Source organism: Ptychodera flava (assembly GCF_041260155.1).
Source record: "Ptychodera flava strain L36383 chromosome 3 unlocalized genomic scaffold, AS_Pfla_20210202 Scaffold_25__1_contigs__length_14229661_pilon, whole genome shotgun sequence".
Lineage (NCBI taxonomy): Eukaryota > Metazoa > Hemichordata > Enteropneusta > Ptychoderidae > Ptychodera > Ptychodera flava.
Window position 1 is genome coordinate 8,697,948 of NW_027248279.1, and position 19,700 is coordinate 8,717,647.

Here is a 19,700-nt window from a genome sequence, read left to right on the forward strand (position 1 = left end):
ACTGCAGTATATTGATCTGATACTACATGATACACTGCAGTATATTGATACTACATGATACACTGCAGTATATTAATCTGATACTACATGATACACTGCAGTATATTGATCTGATACTACATGATACACTGCAGTATATTGATAGTTCATGATACAATGCAGTATATTGATCTGATACTACATGATACACTGCAGTATATTGATACTACATGATACACTGCAGTATATTGATCTAATACTACTTGATACACTGCAGTATATTGATCTGATACTACATGGTACACTGCAGTATATTGATAGTTCATGATACACTGCAGTATATTGATCTGATACTACATGGTACACTGCAGTATATTGATAGTTCATGATACACTGCAGTATATTAATCTGATACTACATGATACACTGCAGTATATTGATAGTTCATGATACAATGCAGTATATTGATAGTTCATGATACAATGCAGTATATTGATCTGATACTATATGATACACTGTAGTATGTGATACTACATGATACACTGCAGTATATTGATCTGATACTACATGATACACTGCAGTATATTGATCTGATACTACATGATACACTGCAGTATATTGATCTGATACTACATGATACACTGCAGTATATTGATACTACATGATACACTGCAGTATATTAATCTGATACTACATGATACACTGCAGTATATTGATACTACATGATACACTGCAGTATATTGATCTGATACTACATGATACACTGCAGTATATTGATTTGATACTACCATGGTACACTGCAGTATATTGATAGTTCATGATACACTGCAGTATATTGATCTGATACTACATGGTACACTGCAGTATATTGATAGTTCATGATACACTGCAGTATATTAATCTGATACTACATGATACACTGCAGTATATTGATAGTTCATGATACAATGCAGTATATTGATCTGATACTACATGATACACTGCAGTATATTGATATTGTTCAAATTGGAGGTGGCATTGCACTCCGATAACCAACAAACATTTTTCAAAACAATATTTATTATCAAAGATAACATGAAATCTCCTCATAATATTTTCAGACACCAGGGAATCTAAAGTTAATAGGATTAATATAATACATATCTGGGGTAGATTTGGGGTAGCAAACCTCAATTCTGGTATTAATGATGAGAAGTAAAAAAAACATGACACTATGAAATTTAAAATCTCAATTTGAAAGTAGAGTATAAGTAGAAAAAAAGACAATTTTGTTTTCTGTTATCTATTCTCATTCTGAATGGCAAGGTTTGAAAGACAAGAAAATGATTAAAATCGTCATTGCAATATTGATATGATTCTTATTCAAAAGGTAAGAACTTTATTGCCAAACAAAACTGTATTTTATTGCACAGTATTTAAAAAAAAACAATATGTGAAAATTTTCACATAATATGAGTCAGCCAGAGAGAGTTTTTAGTACAACTTCTTGTCATGTTAAACCCCAACTAATATTTTAATCTTGAGTTAACAAGTTAATGAAAATTGAATGAGTCATTACAACAAAACACTGTGCTATTTGCAACGCTACCTTAACGCACAGGTGTTTCTTAAGAAGTTTTATCATTGACTGATGATGGCTCTCTGTATTTCACTGAACAATGCTAGCAAATCCAACTCAATGTATCATATTACACTCATATACACAGATGTTTGGTCTTGAACTTGTATGGTTCAAGTACTTTGAAAGTTTCCAAGACTTCATTGCAAATGTACAAACCAAAATTACCATAATTATGTTGGATGTAAGAACCAGAATGAAAGCTTTTACTGGTCAAAACTAAATTTCCTTGAAACATGATAGCTTGATATGAGAAGGATTCTTGAAATTCTGAAAATAGTGAAAAGCATAATTACAATCTGACAACTGTGATCAAAAGGTTCAGTTAGAAAGGGCCATGTCAGTAATCAAGTCTAAAATGATTAATTTTATCACCAGAAATATAATTGTATCATCAGAAACAGCATTTCTCAGCCTCCCAATTATCACAATGCTTGACAAAGTACATCTATACATGTAAGGAAGTGTGTGTTTGTGAGTCATTCTAGAAGTTGTTCTCTTAGCAATTACATTATTGATCACCAGTAGTCCTGTTGATCATGTAAATACCAGTAGAAATGAACAGTAAACTACATTTGCATTTGAATTTGGAATGTATAAATAAACTGATTAAAAATCAATGACTAACAACATCAAACTACTTACAACAAAAGAGACCGATTATTCATGTTATGTTAACAGTGTGCATATATCTTATTAGCAGACTTCAGAAAATATCTGAATAGATTTAATAGCCAGGATTGTGATACTGGTCAATTTATTGGCCAGAATTATGATACTGATAAACTGGTAATACTTGTGGATGTCATCGAACTCTATTTCACTAGGTAAATTGTGTCAGTTGATTGGGTTTACCTCCTACTGCAACGACAAAGCTTGCATTAAGTGAACAAAATTGCCAATTCAAAATCATTTGTGATTTGCATATTACCATGGTTTCTAAAAAATGATTTTATGACTAAATCAGTTCAGCTAGCATGTTAAAGGGAGGCGGTCGTCGGAAGTGCGCTCAAAGGTAGCTATAGGGACCCCTACGACTGATGTAAACACTGTATCAAAGGTAAGTTGGAGATTGATGAAAGTTAAAACTTGTTTGTCATAATGTACGTCATAAAATTTAAATGTTGCAGCTATGTTGACATGATGCATCTATATAATGCATGAAATACATTGTTTGTAAACAAGAAAGTTGCACATGCGCAGTTCTGACAACCGCTTCCCTTTAATGACTCATGATTTTTGGCAAAAACAACATGAAAATTTTCAATTTAACATGCAAGACACCGAGATCAAGATTTACGGTAGTTAGCACCCTGTACGTGTGCTTCAAAGTGAAGAGAGTTCAAATCCATGACACCTTTTAACAGATAAATACATTCTGGACAGGAATGAATGCTTTGAAATGCATTAAAATCTGTTCAATAATGCCTTGACTGAGTGTTTCAATGTAAGACGGTCAGAGACCTCCCAATCTAGACGGCAGCCATTCTGTGTCTCTGATGTGGTTTCAAGACTCCATTAAGACAGCGATAGAGTGCAGTGAAAGGCTGCTTTAAGTATAATTTTACCGGAGGGCAAGAATGCTTTAGAAAGTTTAGCAATTGTTGAGATAACAATTCTACTATTTTGATTGCATTTAATTTGTTTACTGGTTGAGTTCATGCCTTCTGGTTACTGTCGTATTTTTTTCTCCTTTCTGTCTCAAAAATTTACTTCAACAACATTATTTCGACCTTAAAAGTTGTAAAGTCATCATTGATTTCATGTGAGTCAATGAAATTGTGGCTTTAAAAATGATGACGATACTTAAATGCAATGAATTTTGACCCAATTACTGTCAAATACTAGTCATTAGATTAGGGAAACAAGGGTGGGTTTTAAAGCAATGATTTACAATTTACTACTGTGGCATATTTCATACCATTAAGCCTTTGAACTGACATTTCATAGAAAATGTACCCTTATAAAGTGGTTGTCTTTACAAGTGAGATCTGCACAATAAGTTGCAATATAGTGCAATTTTCTACTTCATGAATACTATTGCTAGAAATAACACTCTACAAAACTGAGGTTTATTTTTCTTTGTTCAAAATTGTGTTTCACTATTTGCATCTATATTTTAGATCAAGGAAAGATTTGATATGAGACTTTAGTTTTCATATTCTGAAAGCAATAAAACAAGTCCATCGAATCACTAGCAATGAACTGTCACTCAGGTAGAATATACTGACTGGTTTGTTCAAAACTTATTACAAGGAAGCTAGTGCTAGTGTATTTTCAGTGTTTCATCTAGAGAGGGGGATGGGGGGATTCCCCCTCTGTTGACATGTTGGCACCCCCTAGTAATTTGTCAAGGGGGACCAGCCCCCCATGAAATGTTGGCAGTCACACCTTAGAGATACACGTAGAACATAAGAACTGGTGAAATTCCCCCTAAATTTTCTGGTAAAGGGGGAAAATTCCCCCTGCTGATGCCATCCTGGATGAAACACTGTATTTTGCTGTTACTTTTCAAATACTCAGACTAGACTATCAAATTGTGGTTTAGATTGCAACTAGCCATTAGATTTAATCAGAAAACAAAAGTCACATCAAAATGAAACAGAGGAAAAAACCTGTGAATTCCTCAGCTCAAACTTACATGATCAACATCCAACAACATTTCTAAAGAAAAAGAATTATGTAAATAAGTTAACTTTAATGTTTGATCTTTTAAATGTTTCTTTGTTGATGGTGTGTCTGACAAAACTACCGCCACAACAAATGGCACAATAAATGGCTTTGAAGGACAACACAAGAGGCAGACATGTTGAATGTGGTCAAGCTTCCTGCAATGGAAGGAAAAACAGCCTGGAGCAATTCTAGATCAGATTAAAACTGTGAGGGATTAATTCTTTTGTCGGCTATAAAGTAACTTTTCTGTTCAATGCCCCAGTCTGTTCTCATTCTCATCTGTACAGGGTTAGAGAAATCATCAATGCGGATATCATAATTTTTAGCGCTAATTCAATTGAGTCTTGACTGGAAAAATACCAATTCAGATACATGTATATGATCAGATGTCAATTTGTCCCTTTTAGTCCAATTCAGTGTTTTCATATCTGAACACATACCATCATTGGCAATATTTCTAACCTAGAAATACAGCAGACAGCCTAATGTGGTATAAATAACCTTAAATTGACATGAAAGATGAAACACTCTTCAGGAAAATTATATAAAAAGCTCAACCAGATATTACAATAGTCAATGATGAGAAATTCTGCCCAAACACCAGATGCTGTTCTACTGGTGCAATATATATATATACCACACTGATCCATTAGCTGACACAATCCCCTCTACACAAGCCCCTCTAACACACACCCGTACTGAGCCCTCTACACAAACCCCTCTACACACACCCATACTTACGACCCCTCTACACAAACCTCTCTAACACACACCCATACTGAACCCTCTACACAAACCCCTCTTACACATACCAATACTGACCCCTCTACACAAACCCCTCTTACACATACCAATACTGACCCTCTACACACACCCCTCTAACACACCCATACTTCCCTCCACAACTCCTGCTTCCAGACAATAATGCCTCAAAAGCGCTCCTTCAACAAGAGAATGATTTTGAAAGCTGCCATGGGTGTTCAAGCAGAAATAATGGTTTTATGCAAATACATTTTACAATTTGTCTGACATTATATAGGTATTAGGTATGTCAGTAAAAAGTAACTATTAATTGACTTGATTTGGAGCAGCTACATCATTGAAAAGATTCAAAAAAAGAATGTCAATTTGCAATGTAGGTTCAGTAATTTATAAACTATCACAACATGCAACATTGGATGCAAAAACATTTTGTAAGTTTTGTTGATTACACTATAGAGTACAATGTGTACATACTTGTAGTGCTATTTGATGGCTGTGTAAAAGCAGTTTTGTGTAGGAATACTTTTTGCTAAAACTATTCAACTAGTTCAACAGACTAGTCAATAATCATGAACACACATGCAACACTAGCAAACTGACCACTGATCATCAACTCACCAAATACTTAATGAATTCAATACACCATAGTATGAATTTACACTGAATTTTCACTCTCTGCTTGGAATTCATGTATGGTTTTAAACTCTTTAAGATAAAATGCACTAAAGACCCTTAATGCTTCTTGTCTCCCAGGGAAAGTTCAGACATTTAATGAATTCAGCTTTGAAACTTTAGTTTTTTGTTTTGCCTTCAGCAAGTGAGAGAGTCTTTCATTCTTTACAACTGCATGACTTAACCTTTCAAAATAAGCTATTAAGTCTTTGGTTGTCTTTGCATGGATTTAAAACTCAACACAATAGACAAAATATCTCGGCATCCGGATCAACAGGATTGTCTCATCTGTGTTTTAAAAGTTTTCCATCACCTGTTGACCTCTTCTTGTTTATCTACATAAACCTCATCAGCTTAGAAGTACTAAATGTGGATAATCCAAGGCTGTCGCTTTTTGAAATTTAAGATACATCTGCCATCATCACACTGTCATACATGTTGTACTGTGGCAGCATAGGCAACAAATATTGAGAGTAATTCTAACGCTAATATGGCAGTATAATGCTGACAGACAACTATGATGAGTTAAAGGTGGCAGCTTTGACTGTCAATCTCTGCTTCAATAATATAATGTTCTGCTCATTACAATAGCTGTGGTCATTGATGGCAGCCATCTTGAATCTGCCAATGTTCCCAGCTTCTTTGTACATGTAATGGGCAGCCATATTGGATACAATGAAGTAGAGTTTTACTAACTTTGACCACTATAATAGTTGGAGATGAATACTAACTTAGTACAGTTAAGTGGAGAGCAAGTCACATTGGCACAATAAGGAAGCATTATCTTGTTACCTTGGTTACCTGATCTTCATTAGAAATTTACATCAGAACTATAAAATGTCTGTAAAATTTGAAAGAAAACTTAATCTATATGTATGGAATTGGATTTACTTCCTGGTGTGTTCTTAATATCCTACCTCCATGTTAATATGAAGTTCACAGACTGACTGAGTCAGTCACAGTCCATCACCTTGAACCATTGTACATTTCAAGATAAAAATATTAAACCACAATTTGTTATGGACAGGCATTTTGTGCTGACTTTTACCACAAATATGATGCTAAAAGTAGGAAATTCAGAAAAAGAACATCAGAATTTTGTCTGTGCCAGGAAATTAAATTAAAATGCAAACTAAGTCTGCAATTAGTGAATTGTGGACGTTTCTAGAACACTTTCCTAAAATATTCAGAAATACCAAACAGCCTGAAAATTGATCATTGAGTTATTACGCATACCAGTATTTCTAAACTCAGTAACTGACAAGTGGTATCAACTGTACTAAAACATTTTGGAGCTAACTGATACAAACTATTGTAAATTTAACTGATGTGTTGTTGAGTAAGAATTCTTTGAATCCCAGAAAGCTGAGAATGATGTCGATGTGAACAGTTCAAAACACAGTGGAGGTGTGGTTGCAGTTTCACATTGATTAGTCACAGCTTATGAATCAACAGGAAGATTAAACACATGACTAGAACAGACTATAGATCCATTGTTTCAACCTATATTCTATCATATTCTGATGCCTCAGTGGCTTCATACGAATTTTCAATGCTGTAAACTTGATTTACCAGTTGAGGAGCAAGCTTTGCATTTTATTTGAATGTTTGTGTGTCCATTAATCACTAAAAACCAATGATCTATACTATTGGTATTATCAAATTTGTAGGGTTTTCACATCAGCAAAACTAATGACTGTTGGAAAATTTTTAAAGGAAATTTATCTGAATGGAAATTTCGCAATGCCAAGTTCACATCCTGTTATTGGTATTTGTGAAGAGTTAAACCTTTTATGGAAAAGAATTTAAAATTGTAAGGGGAAAGATTCTGGAATGTTCTAGCAGTATCAGACTGTTGGGTGTATGCTTGCAGTTAGAGTTAATTGCAGGGATGACATTTGACATTTATCAATCTACCACAGCTTTAGGATCAGAATTTTTGTCAATGTGATCACTATGTCTACTGTGATCTGAAAATATACTTCAGAGTAAAATCAAAGCAGAAATAGTTGTTTATTTTAGTAAATAATGAACAGAGCAACTGGCAGGTAGGTGACATGTCCAATGTGTCTAACTAAAAAACCCAATCATAACATTGATGTGTTTAATTCACACAAAGTCATCAATTTTAATGTGAATCAATGTTCAGGTTTATATGTAAAATAGCTGAATCCTATGTGATGTGCATGAAAGGCGTACAAAAATCAACCAAACAGGCAGTGTGACAAAAACCAATACTTTGTTGAGATATTCTGCCTCAATGACAATGAAACAGCCAGTTATTTTGTTTGGAAAAAATGATGAAATCAATGAGATACATTAGTACATCTGGTAATTGAATATAATTTCAAAGAAGTACCTGGTAATGCTTTTGAAACATTTACAGTTAATAAACAAAAAATTAGTTTGTCTGTTTCGACTTGTAGATATTGACAAAATATTTACAAAAAGAAAATGTGAGTAAAGTTGACAATCTATGTGATCTAAAGACTAACATTTTGACAAAAATGGACTTACTGTGAACTGTTAGAATAATACTTTGTGAATCTCCTTCTTGTGATGCTCCAGACTGTCCATCCAATACAAAATTGGTTTTACAATAATATACAGCTTCATCTGATAACTCCACATTGTAAATTAACAATGATGGTTGTTTTTCAGGAAGAGTTGATTCTGTTATTCCATATTTATCCGGTTTTTCCACATAAATCTCTCCATTAAAAATTTGCACGAGAATTTCTTCTTCTGAAGATCCATCAAGACTGACACGTTCCCACTCAATGTAGGATGTACGCAATGTAGTCTCTGAATCAACCACAGGTTCCGTATATTCACAATGTATCAGAATTTCAGTGTCACCAACATTGGCCGTCTGGTTCTCTCCCATTATGATACGAACAGTCAGGCCATCTGGTAGTACTGCAATGGAATCAAGTTAACACAGAAATCATAAATGATGTAGCAGTTATAAAATTATCCAGCTGATTGTTGAACAAAGCTGATGAGAACACTGAAATGACTTTGATTGATGATCAGATACCCCTAGTAACAACCAGTCAGTCTCTAACACTCTTCAAATATTTTGGTAACTGTCTCTCTTATCTTCATTGAAACTGATTGTAAACACTAATTGCAACATGATTGCAAAGATCTACATGAAGAAATCACATGGCATGGCCATGTAGTGATCAGGTTGTTTCCAATCAAACTTAAGCAAGTTGTCGAATTGCACACATCAAACTCCTAAAATCAATGTTTGTTAATTCTGATGATGAGCTGTGCTCAAAACTAAGACAAACACAATGAAAGTGCCGATAAATTGTTATGTAAAGCAGATGATGCCAGCGTTAAAATCACTTATTCTGTTAAACATGTAAATACTTATTTATTAATTAAGACAGATGTATATACCTATGAATAAATACTTTAATAAGAAAACAAAGATGTCATTTTAATGAGCAGAATTGATGATGATGAGGAGAGGAGATCAGAGGTTAAGTGGTATCACCTTGACAACAGAATGTTGTTACTTGATGATGTAGATACTGAAGAGGGTAACAACATTAAAACAGAATGAGAAAACTTTTATCCTGGAACTTTCATTTTAAGAAAATTCCTCCAAAAGAGGATCAGTGTGATGTTTTGAAAAACCCACTAGAAAATCTTAAAGTCAGAATCTTCTAAGATGTTGGAAATTCTATAAAGTGGTCAGGAGAACACCAAAGTGGCTGGTGTAAATTACAAGATTTCTTTGTGGTAGCGACAAAAGCTGTTCAACTGATGAAATGCAATCAATGGCTAGTCACTTCACAACTGTTGTACCTAAAGCATTCCAAAGTCAAAAAGGTTTTGTCAGAAATGCTGTGTTCTAAAGATTGGATTTCACATGTACACAAAAGTCCCTGAGTCTTCAGAACTACAAACCTGCACACTTTACACTTGTGTCCAACTGCTGTAAGTTGTTATTGAAATGCACTGACAGACCAGTGTACACTGAGGAATACTGCTTTACATCAGTGAATTACAAATCTGCAACTGCCAAGCTTGTTGCCAACAAATTCTAAAGTTTACAGGGTTGCAATGGTCAGGAAATCGACGGAATCTAAGTCAAATATCAAGCTTTAATTGTCAAGTACTTGATTCCTTCAAAGACAGTAGAGGGGGTCCCTCTGCTGTTTACAATTTCTTCAAAATTTGCAACAATACATGACCAAGCTGCTGAGGAAATTTGTGAATCTACCCCACATATCACAAATCAACAATATGTCCCGAATCATGTAGACCACGGTCCTACTATTACGTGCAGACCAACGTGTCTAAATTCAGACCAACACATTCAAAATCAGAATCAGACCAACTGAAAATTTGACAAACTAATCACAAAACAGACCAACCAATTCAAAATCAGACAAACATTCAAAATCTAGCCAACACGTCCGAAATGATATTCAATGTTATACATCAGACCAATACATCCAAATGTAATCCCACTTTATGAACTACTACACCGAAAAGGAATGTAATAGCTGTTACCTTTAAAACTTCACAAAAACTTCACAACAACGCATTCAGTTTATGATAAATCTTTGATCTTTGTACAAAACTCTGATTTTTCTTGAAGTGAGGATATTTACAAATTTATGAAAAGCACTCGTCATATGTATTTTTCTTGAAAGTCTTGTAAGTATGGCAGCTGAAACTGATGCAAACAGTGGAAATACTTGAAGCAAGCAATGGGCTTTGTGCTTTACATTGACTTAAAACCTAGCTGTGATGTGAATGGATGTACAACCATACAATTGGGTTTGAAGCTATTACTGCAAACAGTCCTAGTTAAAGACCATTCAAATGACACTATTAGCATACTCTTGATAACTTGCATGGTCAAGTGGTTGACAGAGTCTTGCTGAAAGCTTTGAAGGTCACAATATATTTCTACCAGACTTTAGATGAAATGTTTGTGAATGGTTATGTTAAAGATTGTGTTTTGTAAGATACTTAGTGCTTCCAAACATTTCTGAATGTTTAAGTTTTAGCGTCTTATTTTTCTTAATGTGATGTCTGCAAACATTTCACAAAGAAACGGGTCCAATTGCTGTCCACATGTTGAAACTCTCTCTTTTCCTAACACAGTTTAAATTCAGCAATGCAAAAGTTGTGAATATAGCTGGTACCTAGGCCATGTATTTGCTAATTCTCCTTGAATCACCACCTCTGTAACTGCCACCACTGTCCAACCGCTTCATTTCTTCATGTGAACATCGGACATTTTTGACAACTGATAAATTATTTTGCCTTGAAAGTATTTCATCATGTTTCAATACTGGTAGATCAGCAAAAGCTCTAAGAGTATAATTGTTTTATGTCACAGTTCAAATGGAAATCAATGAAAGCTGTTAATGGCGGTTGATGACTGATGTCAATGCTATTTGAGATCTCTCTCCATTTCCCAGCCGCTCTTTTCATGGATACCTTTCTGTCAATCTTTCCGTCTCTAAGTCTACCTGCAGCCATTTTCACATGAACAATCAAAGTCTCCAGAAACAAAAGACTTAAGTCGCAAATAAGATGGCATGACTGGGCGGCTAAAATCTGACCTCCCACGACTTTGAATCAGAGCGGAAGTTAAACACGGCTGTTGGACAATTCACTGAATGATGATGGCAGTTGCTTCATATTGACTCTCTTTGTCTTCAATCACACCATGTTTTGCCGGCTCTAACACCAAATACCTTAATTGCAATTCACATTGTTCAACTTTTTCCGCCCCTATTCTTTCTCCCAAAGTCAGCTAATCTCTTTGTTTCAAACAGTTAGATTATTCTATTTATCCAGATCTGGGATAAAACTGATGGTAATTTGGATGGCACATCCTCACTAGTAAGACACATTCAGGTGATTCTTCAGTAAAAAAAACCTTAAACCCTTACTATGCGAGTCAAAATCAACAAAAAGAAGCATTTTCTGAAGACACGACTTTACAAAACATGATTGGGCTTGTTGTTTGTAGATTCTTGGTTCAATGAATGCATTGAAGTATGTGTAATATCCTGCGATGAATAAATTTAAATCATTGGATGCTATGGTGCAGCTACGCACTGTGATTGAGCAAATGTACCTCCAATAAAACATTACTCAGTAGTTGTCAAAACTATATAGTATACAATATTCACTGTTGAAACACTGAAAAAGTAAAAATCCATGCAATATTGAAAGATATGACTTATGGCTTTCACATTCACAAACTACAAACAGAAGACAGGAATGCTAAGAGTCATTTGGCAGCCTCATTTGTTTAATTTGAAAATAAAAAACTTGATGGAAAAAGTCCAGATTCTATCAGCTAAACTGTTCCATGAAATTAAGGATAGCACAAGTTTCTCAGCTTGTCAATCTCTTATCAAAGTTTTTTTTGTATCCAATCTATATTCAACATTGGGATTTGCAGTACAATATCAACTTATGATTCAAGTTGTGTTTTGAATTCTTTATATCACTCCAGTTTCACTTGAACATCTGCTTTTTTCTGTTTTGTGTGTGTGTGAAGGTATACATGTCTATGGTTAGACAGATGATTTATCCACTGAATGCACAGCTATGGATAGAGTATTGATCAGGAAGCAAGAAGGGAGTATTGACCAGGAAAGGTTTCAAATGGAAATATTTTGATTATTCAAAATCCAATTAAAGCAAATAAAACAAATGTTGACAGAGAGAAGTAAAAATTCAATAGATTGGATTATATAAGGAGTGCCTGTCTTAAGTATGTATCATTAGTATTTACATCTTAGATTAAAATGGACATCAACGGAAGTACCGGATGGGCTAGTATTTGCAATTTAACAGTTGTCCTGTATTGTCATACTGTAGGAAATCCTACAGACTATGGGTAAATTAATTATGGTTTCTGATTCACAAACTGAAAATCTCATTACCTGCCATTATTCTAAAACAACTGATTTCAATGATAACAATAAGTCCACTCTATCACATGATGATGTGAGTGAGGACTTTTCCTAATAGGGTAGTAATACCAATAGAGAGTACAGTATCCATGATAATTGTTAACTTCATTATCAACATTTAACCTTCAAATTCATTGGTTTCTTGAACTCACTACTCTTTGCTTGTTGGTCAACATGGATCAGGATATGATACAATGCAATGCTTTAGTGGCTAATCTGCTAATTGATATTCTTGTCAGGTTTGGCAAAATATTTGGAAATGTTTTTCTTTGAGTGACTTGGCATTTTCTTTTCACTTTCAAGCAAAAAGCTGCATAGAAAATATTTCTAAATTAGCATTTTAATACTGGCAAATATGATAAACTTTAAAAAGCCTACTGCTTATTCTATGTCATCACAGAGACATGCCACTGACTGCATGAATACATTAATACTAATTTATAAAGGTTGGAAAAATTGTAAAAGAACAACATCTGCTATTACTTCAATTTGTAATGTCTTATAATTCTATTGCCCTATATTCTATTTCTTGCACTTTTCCAACGTGTATGAAATTTTTTATTCGATAGCTACAACATTTTGAATGGCTCACTTGTAACAGGAAGAACATGTAAGGTACAGCATGTACGGTACGGAATTGTGTGAACTTTGTGTTTTGTTCATTGGTCTTAATAAGATCAGAATTTGGACTTGACAATGTTAAGGAGATTTGTGTGATGACCTTGGTAGAATGGCTCTCCGGTGAAAACTATTTTACCTCAAGCACTCTTAGCAATGACCTTGACATAGCAATGAAGTTTAGCTTGGAAACACATGGAGGTATTCAACGACATACAATATGCCACTTTGTCATATGAGAGCAAATTTTATTCCAAGAGACTTTCAAAGTGCCAGTTGATCTGTTTTCCCTCTCAGCATATTTACTCTTGGCAAAAGGAGACTGACAAGTTGGTTTGGCTGCACATGTCGACAGATTAGCCAACAGTGGTGCCTTTCATCGATGATGGAAAACTTGCCAATATTTGCTAAAGGTAAGTTCAAATGTTTAGATGTTGGTTTTTGTTGAAAAGAAAGTAATTATGAGAGAATTTCAAAGTCTTTTAGTCAGTTGGTGATAAAATTTTGTGTTTCAACCAAAACTGAGGTACAAAATATCCACACTTCTGTGAATGAAATCATTGTTTATCTATCTGTCGGTTAGTTGCTTGCAATCCTACAAAGTGTATTGATATTAACTTTGTCACAATAGAATGATCCTGACTTCATTGACAGATCCTGACTTCATAGGCAGATCTCTTCAGGGACAAACATTGTGTGTTTCTTACACACCACTCTTCTGGGACAAACATATCATGTTATGAAAAGTGTTTTTTTTGTGTCATTTTTCAGCAATCAGACATATTCACCATCTCTGTCATCAGACATACCAATGTTGCTTTATTCACAACAAGATATATTGATCTGCTTGGTATAAATTACTAACATATTGAGTGATGTCATAGTATTACTTTAGACTTCTCTGTGACATACAGTGTATCTCATTGCATTGTTCATGTTCATATTCTATAAATCATAATTTGTCTTTCATACTTATCAGCCATTATTTCAGAACGATTTCAAGTCATTCATTTGTATTTTCATGTGAGCTTTTTCATCAAAGTCAAAACAGTTCATGACGACAACAAACATTTGAAATACCAGATCACTTTGGATTTCTAGTCTTCAATAATCATCATCATTTTATGTTTGATTTTAGAAAATCATTTCTGAAGGCCTTTCCTAGTCCACTTATCATCAAAACAGGATTTGTTTATTTCTAAATTAAGTCTTCAACACAGTGTGTTCTGGGTCAAATGTAATTTGAAATAAAAGATGTTACTATAGTGATGACAAAACTGTTACAACTTTGAACAAAGAAAAAGGGAGAAAAAACAGAATAAGTTAAATTGTGAGTATAACTGATGTAATTATTGCTAAATCTGTAGCATTCCATGAGAAATCACTTGGCATGATAATAACACGTTCGCTGTCAGTGTTATACAACTGACGATGGATTAACATTGTAACAACCAGGTCAGAGGTCATTGCAGAACCCTGATGTAGCAGCGATAACAGACCGTGATGTAGCAGCAATGACAGACCATTATATAGCAGCGATGATATGTTGAGAGGTGATTTAGTTTGACAAGAACACACATAAGATAAGTGTTACTTGATAAGGTTATCATGTTGATATGTTGTGAATTTGAACAAAGTGGTTCAATTGATTGATGTCAAATGTTATCAGCTATTTCAAAACTTCAATGGTTTAGAGTGATACCAACGATATCAACAGTCTGGTTGATTATGGTCAGCCACTGATATCAACTACGAACTTGTACACTCTGAGTTTATTATCTTTAGATTTTGAACAGTATCATTCTTATCTATGATTAATCATTTTGTATAAAATAATCTTTATCGACAGTTGTACTACAATCACTATCAACAGTTAAAAACAAGCAGAATTTCCATAATCACATTGATCTATAGGGTCTGTCTAAATCAAAGCCAACTATTCAAGTACAGTACTAAGGAAACTTCCAATACAGTGGTTTATTTCTGACAAGAAAAATGTCTGTACAGGTAGATACTCCAGGTGTCTAAGATAAATATGACCAATGGTAAAATGGCAAAAATTAAAACATAACCGCATGTAATTGTCAACTTCCCTGTCCAGTAAAAATGACGGTGTTATACTTAACTACAAGTTTCTGTACATATTACAACTTTATTTATCTTACCCTTACATTAATTTTATTATTATCATTCATTTTTGTGTAAATGTTTCAAAAGCAAGAGGCATAGCCCCAGGGTCAAGTCTTCTACTTGTTACATTGACAATTAACAGATGAATTACAACAATTAGAGTTGCTTGTTTTCACTTGGAGTAGATCAACAATGAAGAGTGGAAGAGTTCAGATTTGCCCTCAAGGTGAGTAAACAATGATGACTGTTGACAGACAGAGACAACAGAACCAGACAGATTATCATTTAGAATTAGCAACATGACCTGACTGTTTGAAAAGGAAAGTATGAGTTGGTTATGTCTTTGTGACCATTCCAGGCTGATTGGTAGTTCTGGAAGCTGTACTCAGATTTAATCAAAGTAATTAAAACTAATTTCATGGTTCAACATTTGTACAGCTGTTTTCATGACAGTAACCTGGGCAACTTTTACAGGAATGATTCTTTACAGAAGTTCAAGGTATGGTCGATGTTTTGGAAATTTTCACTCTTGTCAAGAATGATTTCTGAAAAATAGTGAGGTATTGTGAGATTTTAGATGAGATGTGTTACATGTGAAGTTTTTAAAGAGTTTAAATGAAAAGTGGTTTTAACACTGGAGACAAAGCTCAACTGATTAGCCATTGTTTTGAAGCCATTCTGAACACTTCAATGAATACCAATCAAAAGATTAACGCAGTAACTAGAATTCACACAGTGACAGAATATGGACAATGGATTGTAAGCTATGAAATAACTCCAGGTGATGGCAATTTTAATCAGGAGGTTTTTGTCATACAGCTTTGTTCAATTTTATTCACACAGAATAAAACCAAAATTCCTTTCTGTAGTGTCAGATTAAAGAATTAGATCACCCTAAACCATATGTTGAGATGAATTAATGAGATTCTCTTCATAAATACAAGATCCAGTCATTATTTTACACTTCTACCTCAAGCCGTGCTCACATCTAACCATGTCACCAAAATTAGATTTACCAACTCAAGCAGTCTCAACATCTGACATGATGTAACCAAAATTAGATTTACTCAAGTTTAATTACTGGAACATTTCATCTCATTCTGTACCCTGAACTGAAGACAAAACGTTTGACCACACTCACAAATTCATCATACTTTAATCCTTAAACAGCAAATTAATGCTATAGTTATATTAGAATCTTGTTTTGAAATAAATTTTATTAAAGTTTGATGATAAAGACACAGTTAAAGAGGGCAAAGAACTAATAGTTTTGTTGACTACATTACTAGAAATCATACCATTACTACATTGTAATGGTCAATGTTGGATTTTTTTACTTTACAAATATTTTATGAAACTGTACATTTTATGAAATATTCCTCAATTTTAAAGGACAGCTATAGTGAATCAAAGCTCCATTAATTTGAACTTTTGCCATTTTGTCTTCTTAATCACCAGATAAAGATCAAATCTGTCGTGATCAAATTATTCATTGGTATTGCTGATATATGAATTTGTCTGTTGATATTGATATTGTCTGGAAACACCAGAAAAGGTGTATTCAGGACACAATTAGTTTTTGTGTTGCAAGACATGGTTCTGATTGTCATTTTACAATTTGTTGAATCTAATACATACATGCCTATTGATAGAATCCCTTTATGAACAAACAACAGATTTAATACCTGGTTCAAGCAATTCAAATTGTTTGTGCCAAACCTGAACTCACTGCATTGATACAGAAACAATTATAATAACAGTATTGGGATTTTCCAGTGAACAATATCAATATGTTTTAAACCCTATCTTAATGTTCAAGATTATTTCATAATTATTTCATAATTTTAGCAACAAATAATCTTGGAAATGACAAGAAGAGGCATTTTTGAAAATTGCAAAAGGATTTGCGAAACATTTTGAAAGATTTGTTTCATAATGACTATCTAAGTTACTGCCCCAAAGACATTTTGTCAACTGTCAATAGTTAAAAATTCACTGAGAATGTTCATTAGAGTTGTTCCATGTTTAATTGTGTGTATAAAGCTAGCATTCTGAAAGTAAAAATTAGAATCCAAGAATTAATGTGAAAGTCAACGTAATTATCCACTGTGATGACCATGACAACTGCCTCTTTTAACAGAACGCATAGCCACTTTGGTGGAAAAAACTCTCCATGACAAATGCAGCTAGTTTACTCCATTAACATTGTTATCAGCAATCGCGGTGTAAAAAGTGCCGTCTGCAATCCACACACCGTGAAATCAACGTAAAATTGACATTAATTGGACAAGGATAATTTCCGTCAACTTCTGCCGAGTTCAGAGTTACTATAGAAATAAATACATTCCCACAAGCCCTACTGGACGATCAAAAGACATCTTGGGAGCGTCAATTTTCCAGTCATCGGTCCAGTGACGATCAAAGCGGTAATTAATATGGTACTACCACTTGTTAAGGAAATATGCCCCCTCGCCGAGTCACGTTTTTGATCCGCGTATATACAGTGTTTGTATTTACACAGGGCACAAGTCGCGGAAAAGTCAAGTGAGCGACTAAATAAATACTATCACTCGCTGTTAGTAAGAGCTGATCGTGAAATACGGTGTCATTAATCGATAACAAAATACAACTATGGGATATTTAAAGCCTATTTGCAAATGAAGGATAATTAGTACGTAAATCCCTCCTCTTGACGATCAAATACCACGTAAATCTGCTAATAAATCGAACTATAAATTTTCCTATCATAGGCGTAGCCGTATATTGGTCACACTTTTGTGTGTGGGGTTTGTCGATTTGGCTTTCATATGGTTGCTGAGGACAGGTATACTCATGAGTGGAAATGATGTGGTGAAAGAATTGAAGCCTTCAGTCAGTTTTCACAATGGCCAAATTACACCATATTGTACTCAAGATACCAAGCCATAAAAGTGTCGCAACACGAAAGAAAATGGCAGCCACGGAGGTTGCATTATTTTGCTCGAGCTGGTGTCAACGTCTCGGTTAATCTCGCACGCAAAGAAATCAGTCCATTAGAGCAATCCTATTTTAACCTGTTAGTTTTATTTTGCGGAGCCGGGAACGTCTGCGGCAGTTAATAAAACAGTAGCCAAAGCACCGATACGGTGACCGCTACTACTGGACCGCCCAGCTTCTACGGACACCAAGCGTTGTTGACAATACGATGGAATCCACTTTGTATTGGGCTTCGAGCTTTTAAAACTTCAAACTAGTTAGAGTCCAAGCTAACGTTTCCCTGTTTGATTAAAAAAAGAAACACGGCCTAGAGCTGCTTCTCGATCTGTTGATAGCAGGGGGCATTAGTGATCAGCGAGCCGTATGATGTCGTTTGTGACCTCCGAAATCAAACGTTTACATACGCCGCATTCAATTTACTTTCACCAACCTAACGGAGTTGGCAAACTTTCACAACTGTACAAGGCTTGATAAGGGAAGACTTCAGTGTTGCAGGGAATGGTTGCGGGGTCTAAGCGCAATTCCCGATAGTCATACTTCGTGAAACTGACGCGAAAGGTGTACATTCACTAAATTCAGAATAGGTGAGAGTGAAAGAGTCAACTACACAACAGGAGAGACTGGTAAACCTAATGGTGGTTGAATTTGTTTCAAGAAAATGAACGTGTTAAGACACCGTCGGCGGAGCATATAGAAAGTAAACAAAATTACGACTTACCGTTAAGAAGTAAGAGGACTAATATAAAACAGTTTGCGGGACCCATGATCAGCTAGATCCCAAAGGTGTTCTACAGTCAACGTCTGCACTCGATTTTACTCCACAGTGTCAATGTAGCACTGTATCGTCCTGAGTATTGTATACCACTACTTTCCCTCGTGGTGGTGCTCTTACCTGTTATACTACAGTGCCTGTGCAGCGCAGTTTGACCATGTTCGGAGAATTTGGATCAGCGCCCCCAGTGTCCATATTTGCAAAATGTAAACGAGAAATTATCAGGGCGACTGACAGTCTAATCGATCAACCGCATTAGTTGTTGTTTATTTGCAAAAAAAAATCTACATAAATTAGTAATCACTTTATAATCACTTTATTGCATAACAACACACTTCGGAAAGTGCAGTATAGCAAGAACAAAAGTAAACATTGCATAAAACATTGTTGTCTATGTCTTTACCTGCAGCTGCTGGGGAAACATAGTGTTTGTAATATATTTCATGAGAGACAGCGTTTCATCTGAAGTTAAAATGTACAAAAACTTATCTCTTTCATTTAAACTATCAAATATAGGATAATACAACTTAATTAC

At 34.7% G+C, this 19,700-nt stretch overlaps 1 protein-coding gene across 1 annotated transcript in view; it reads right to left on the reverse strand.

Moving 5' to 3' along the window:
- The window catches only part of LOC139125461 (CD276 antigen homolog), a 28,479-nt gene extending 9,180 nt beyond the window's left edge, over positions 1-19,299 (reverse strand). Inside the window, exons 1-2 of the mRNA XM_070691540.1 lie at positions 19,112-19,299; positions 8,222-8,623 (exon numbers count right to left, since the gene is read on the reverse strand). Of these exons, the coding sequence (XP_070547641.1) occupies positions 8,222-8,623; positions 19,112-19,157 (448 nt within the window). The 5' untranslated portion in view covers positions 19,158-19,299. The remainder of the gene's footprint in view (positions 1-8,221; positions 8,624-19,111) is intronic.
- Between the last annotated feature and the right edge of the window lie 401 nt (positions 19,300-19,700).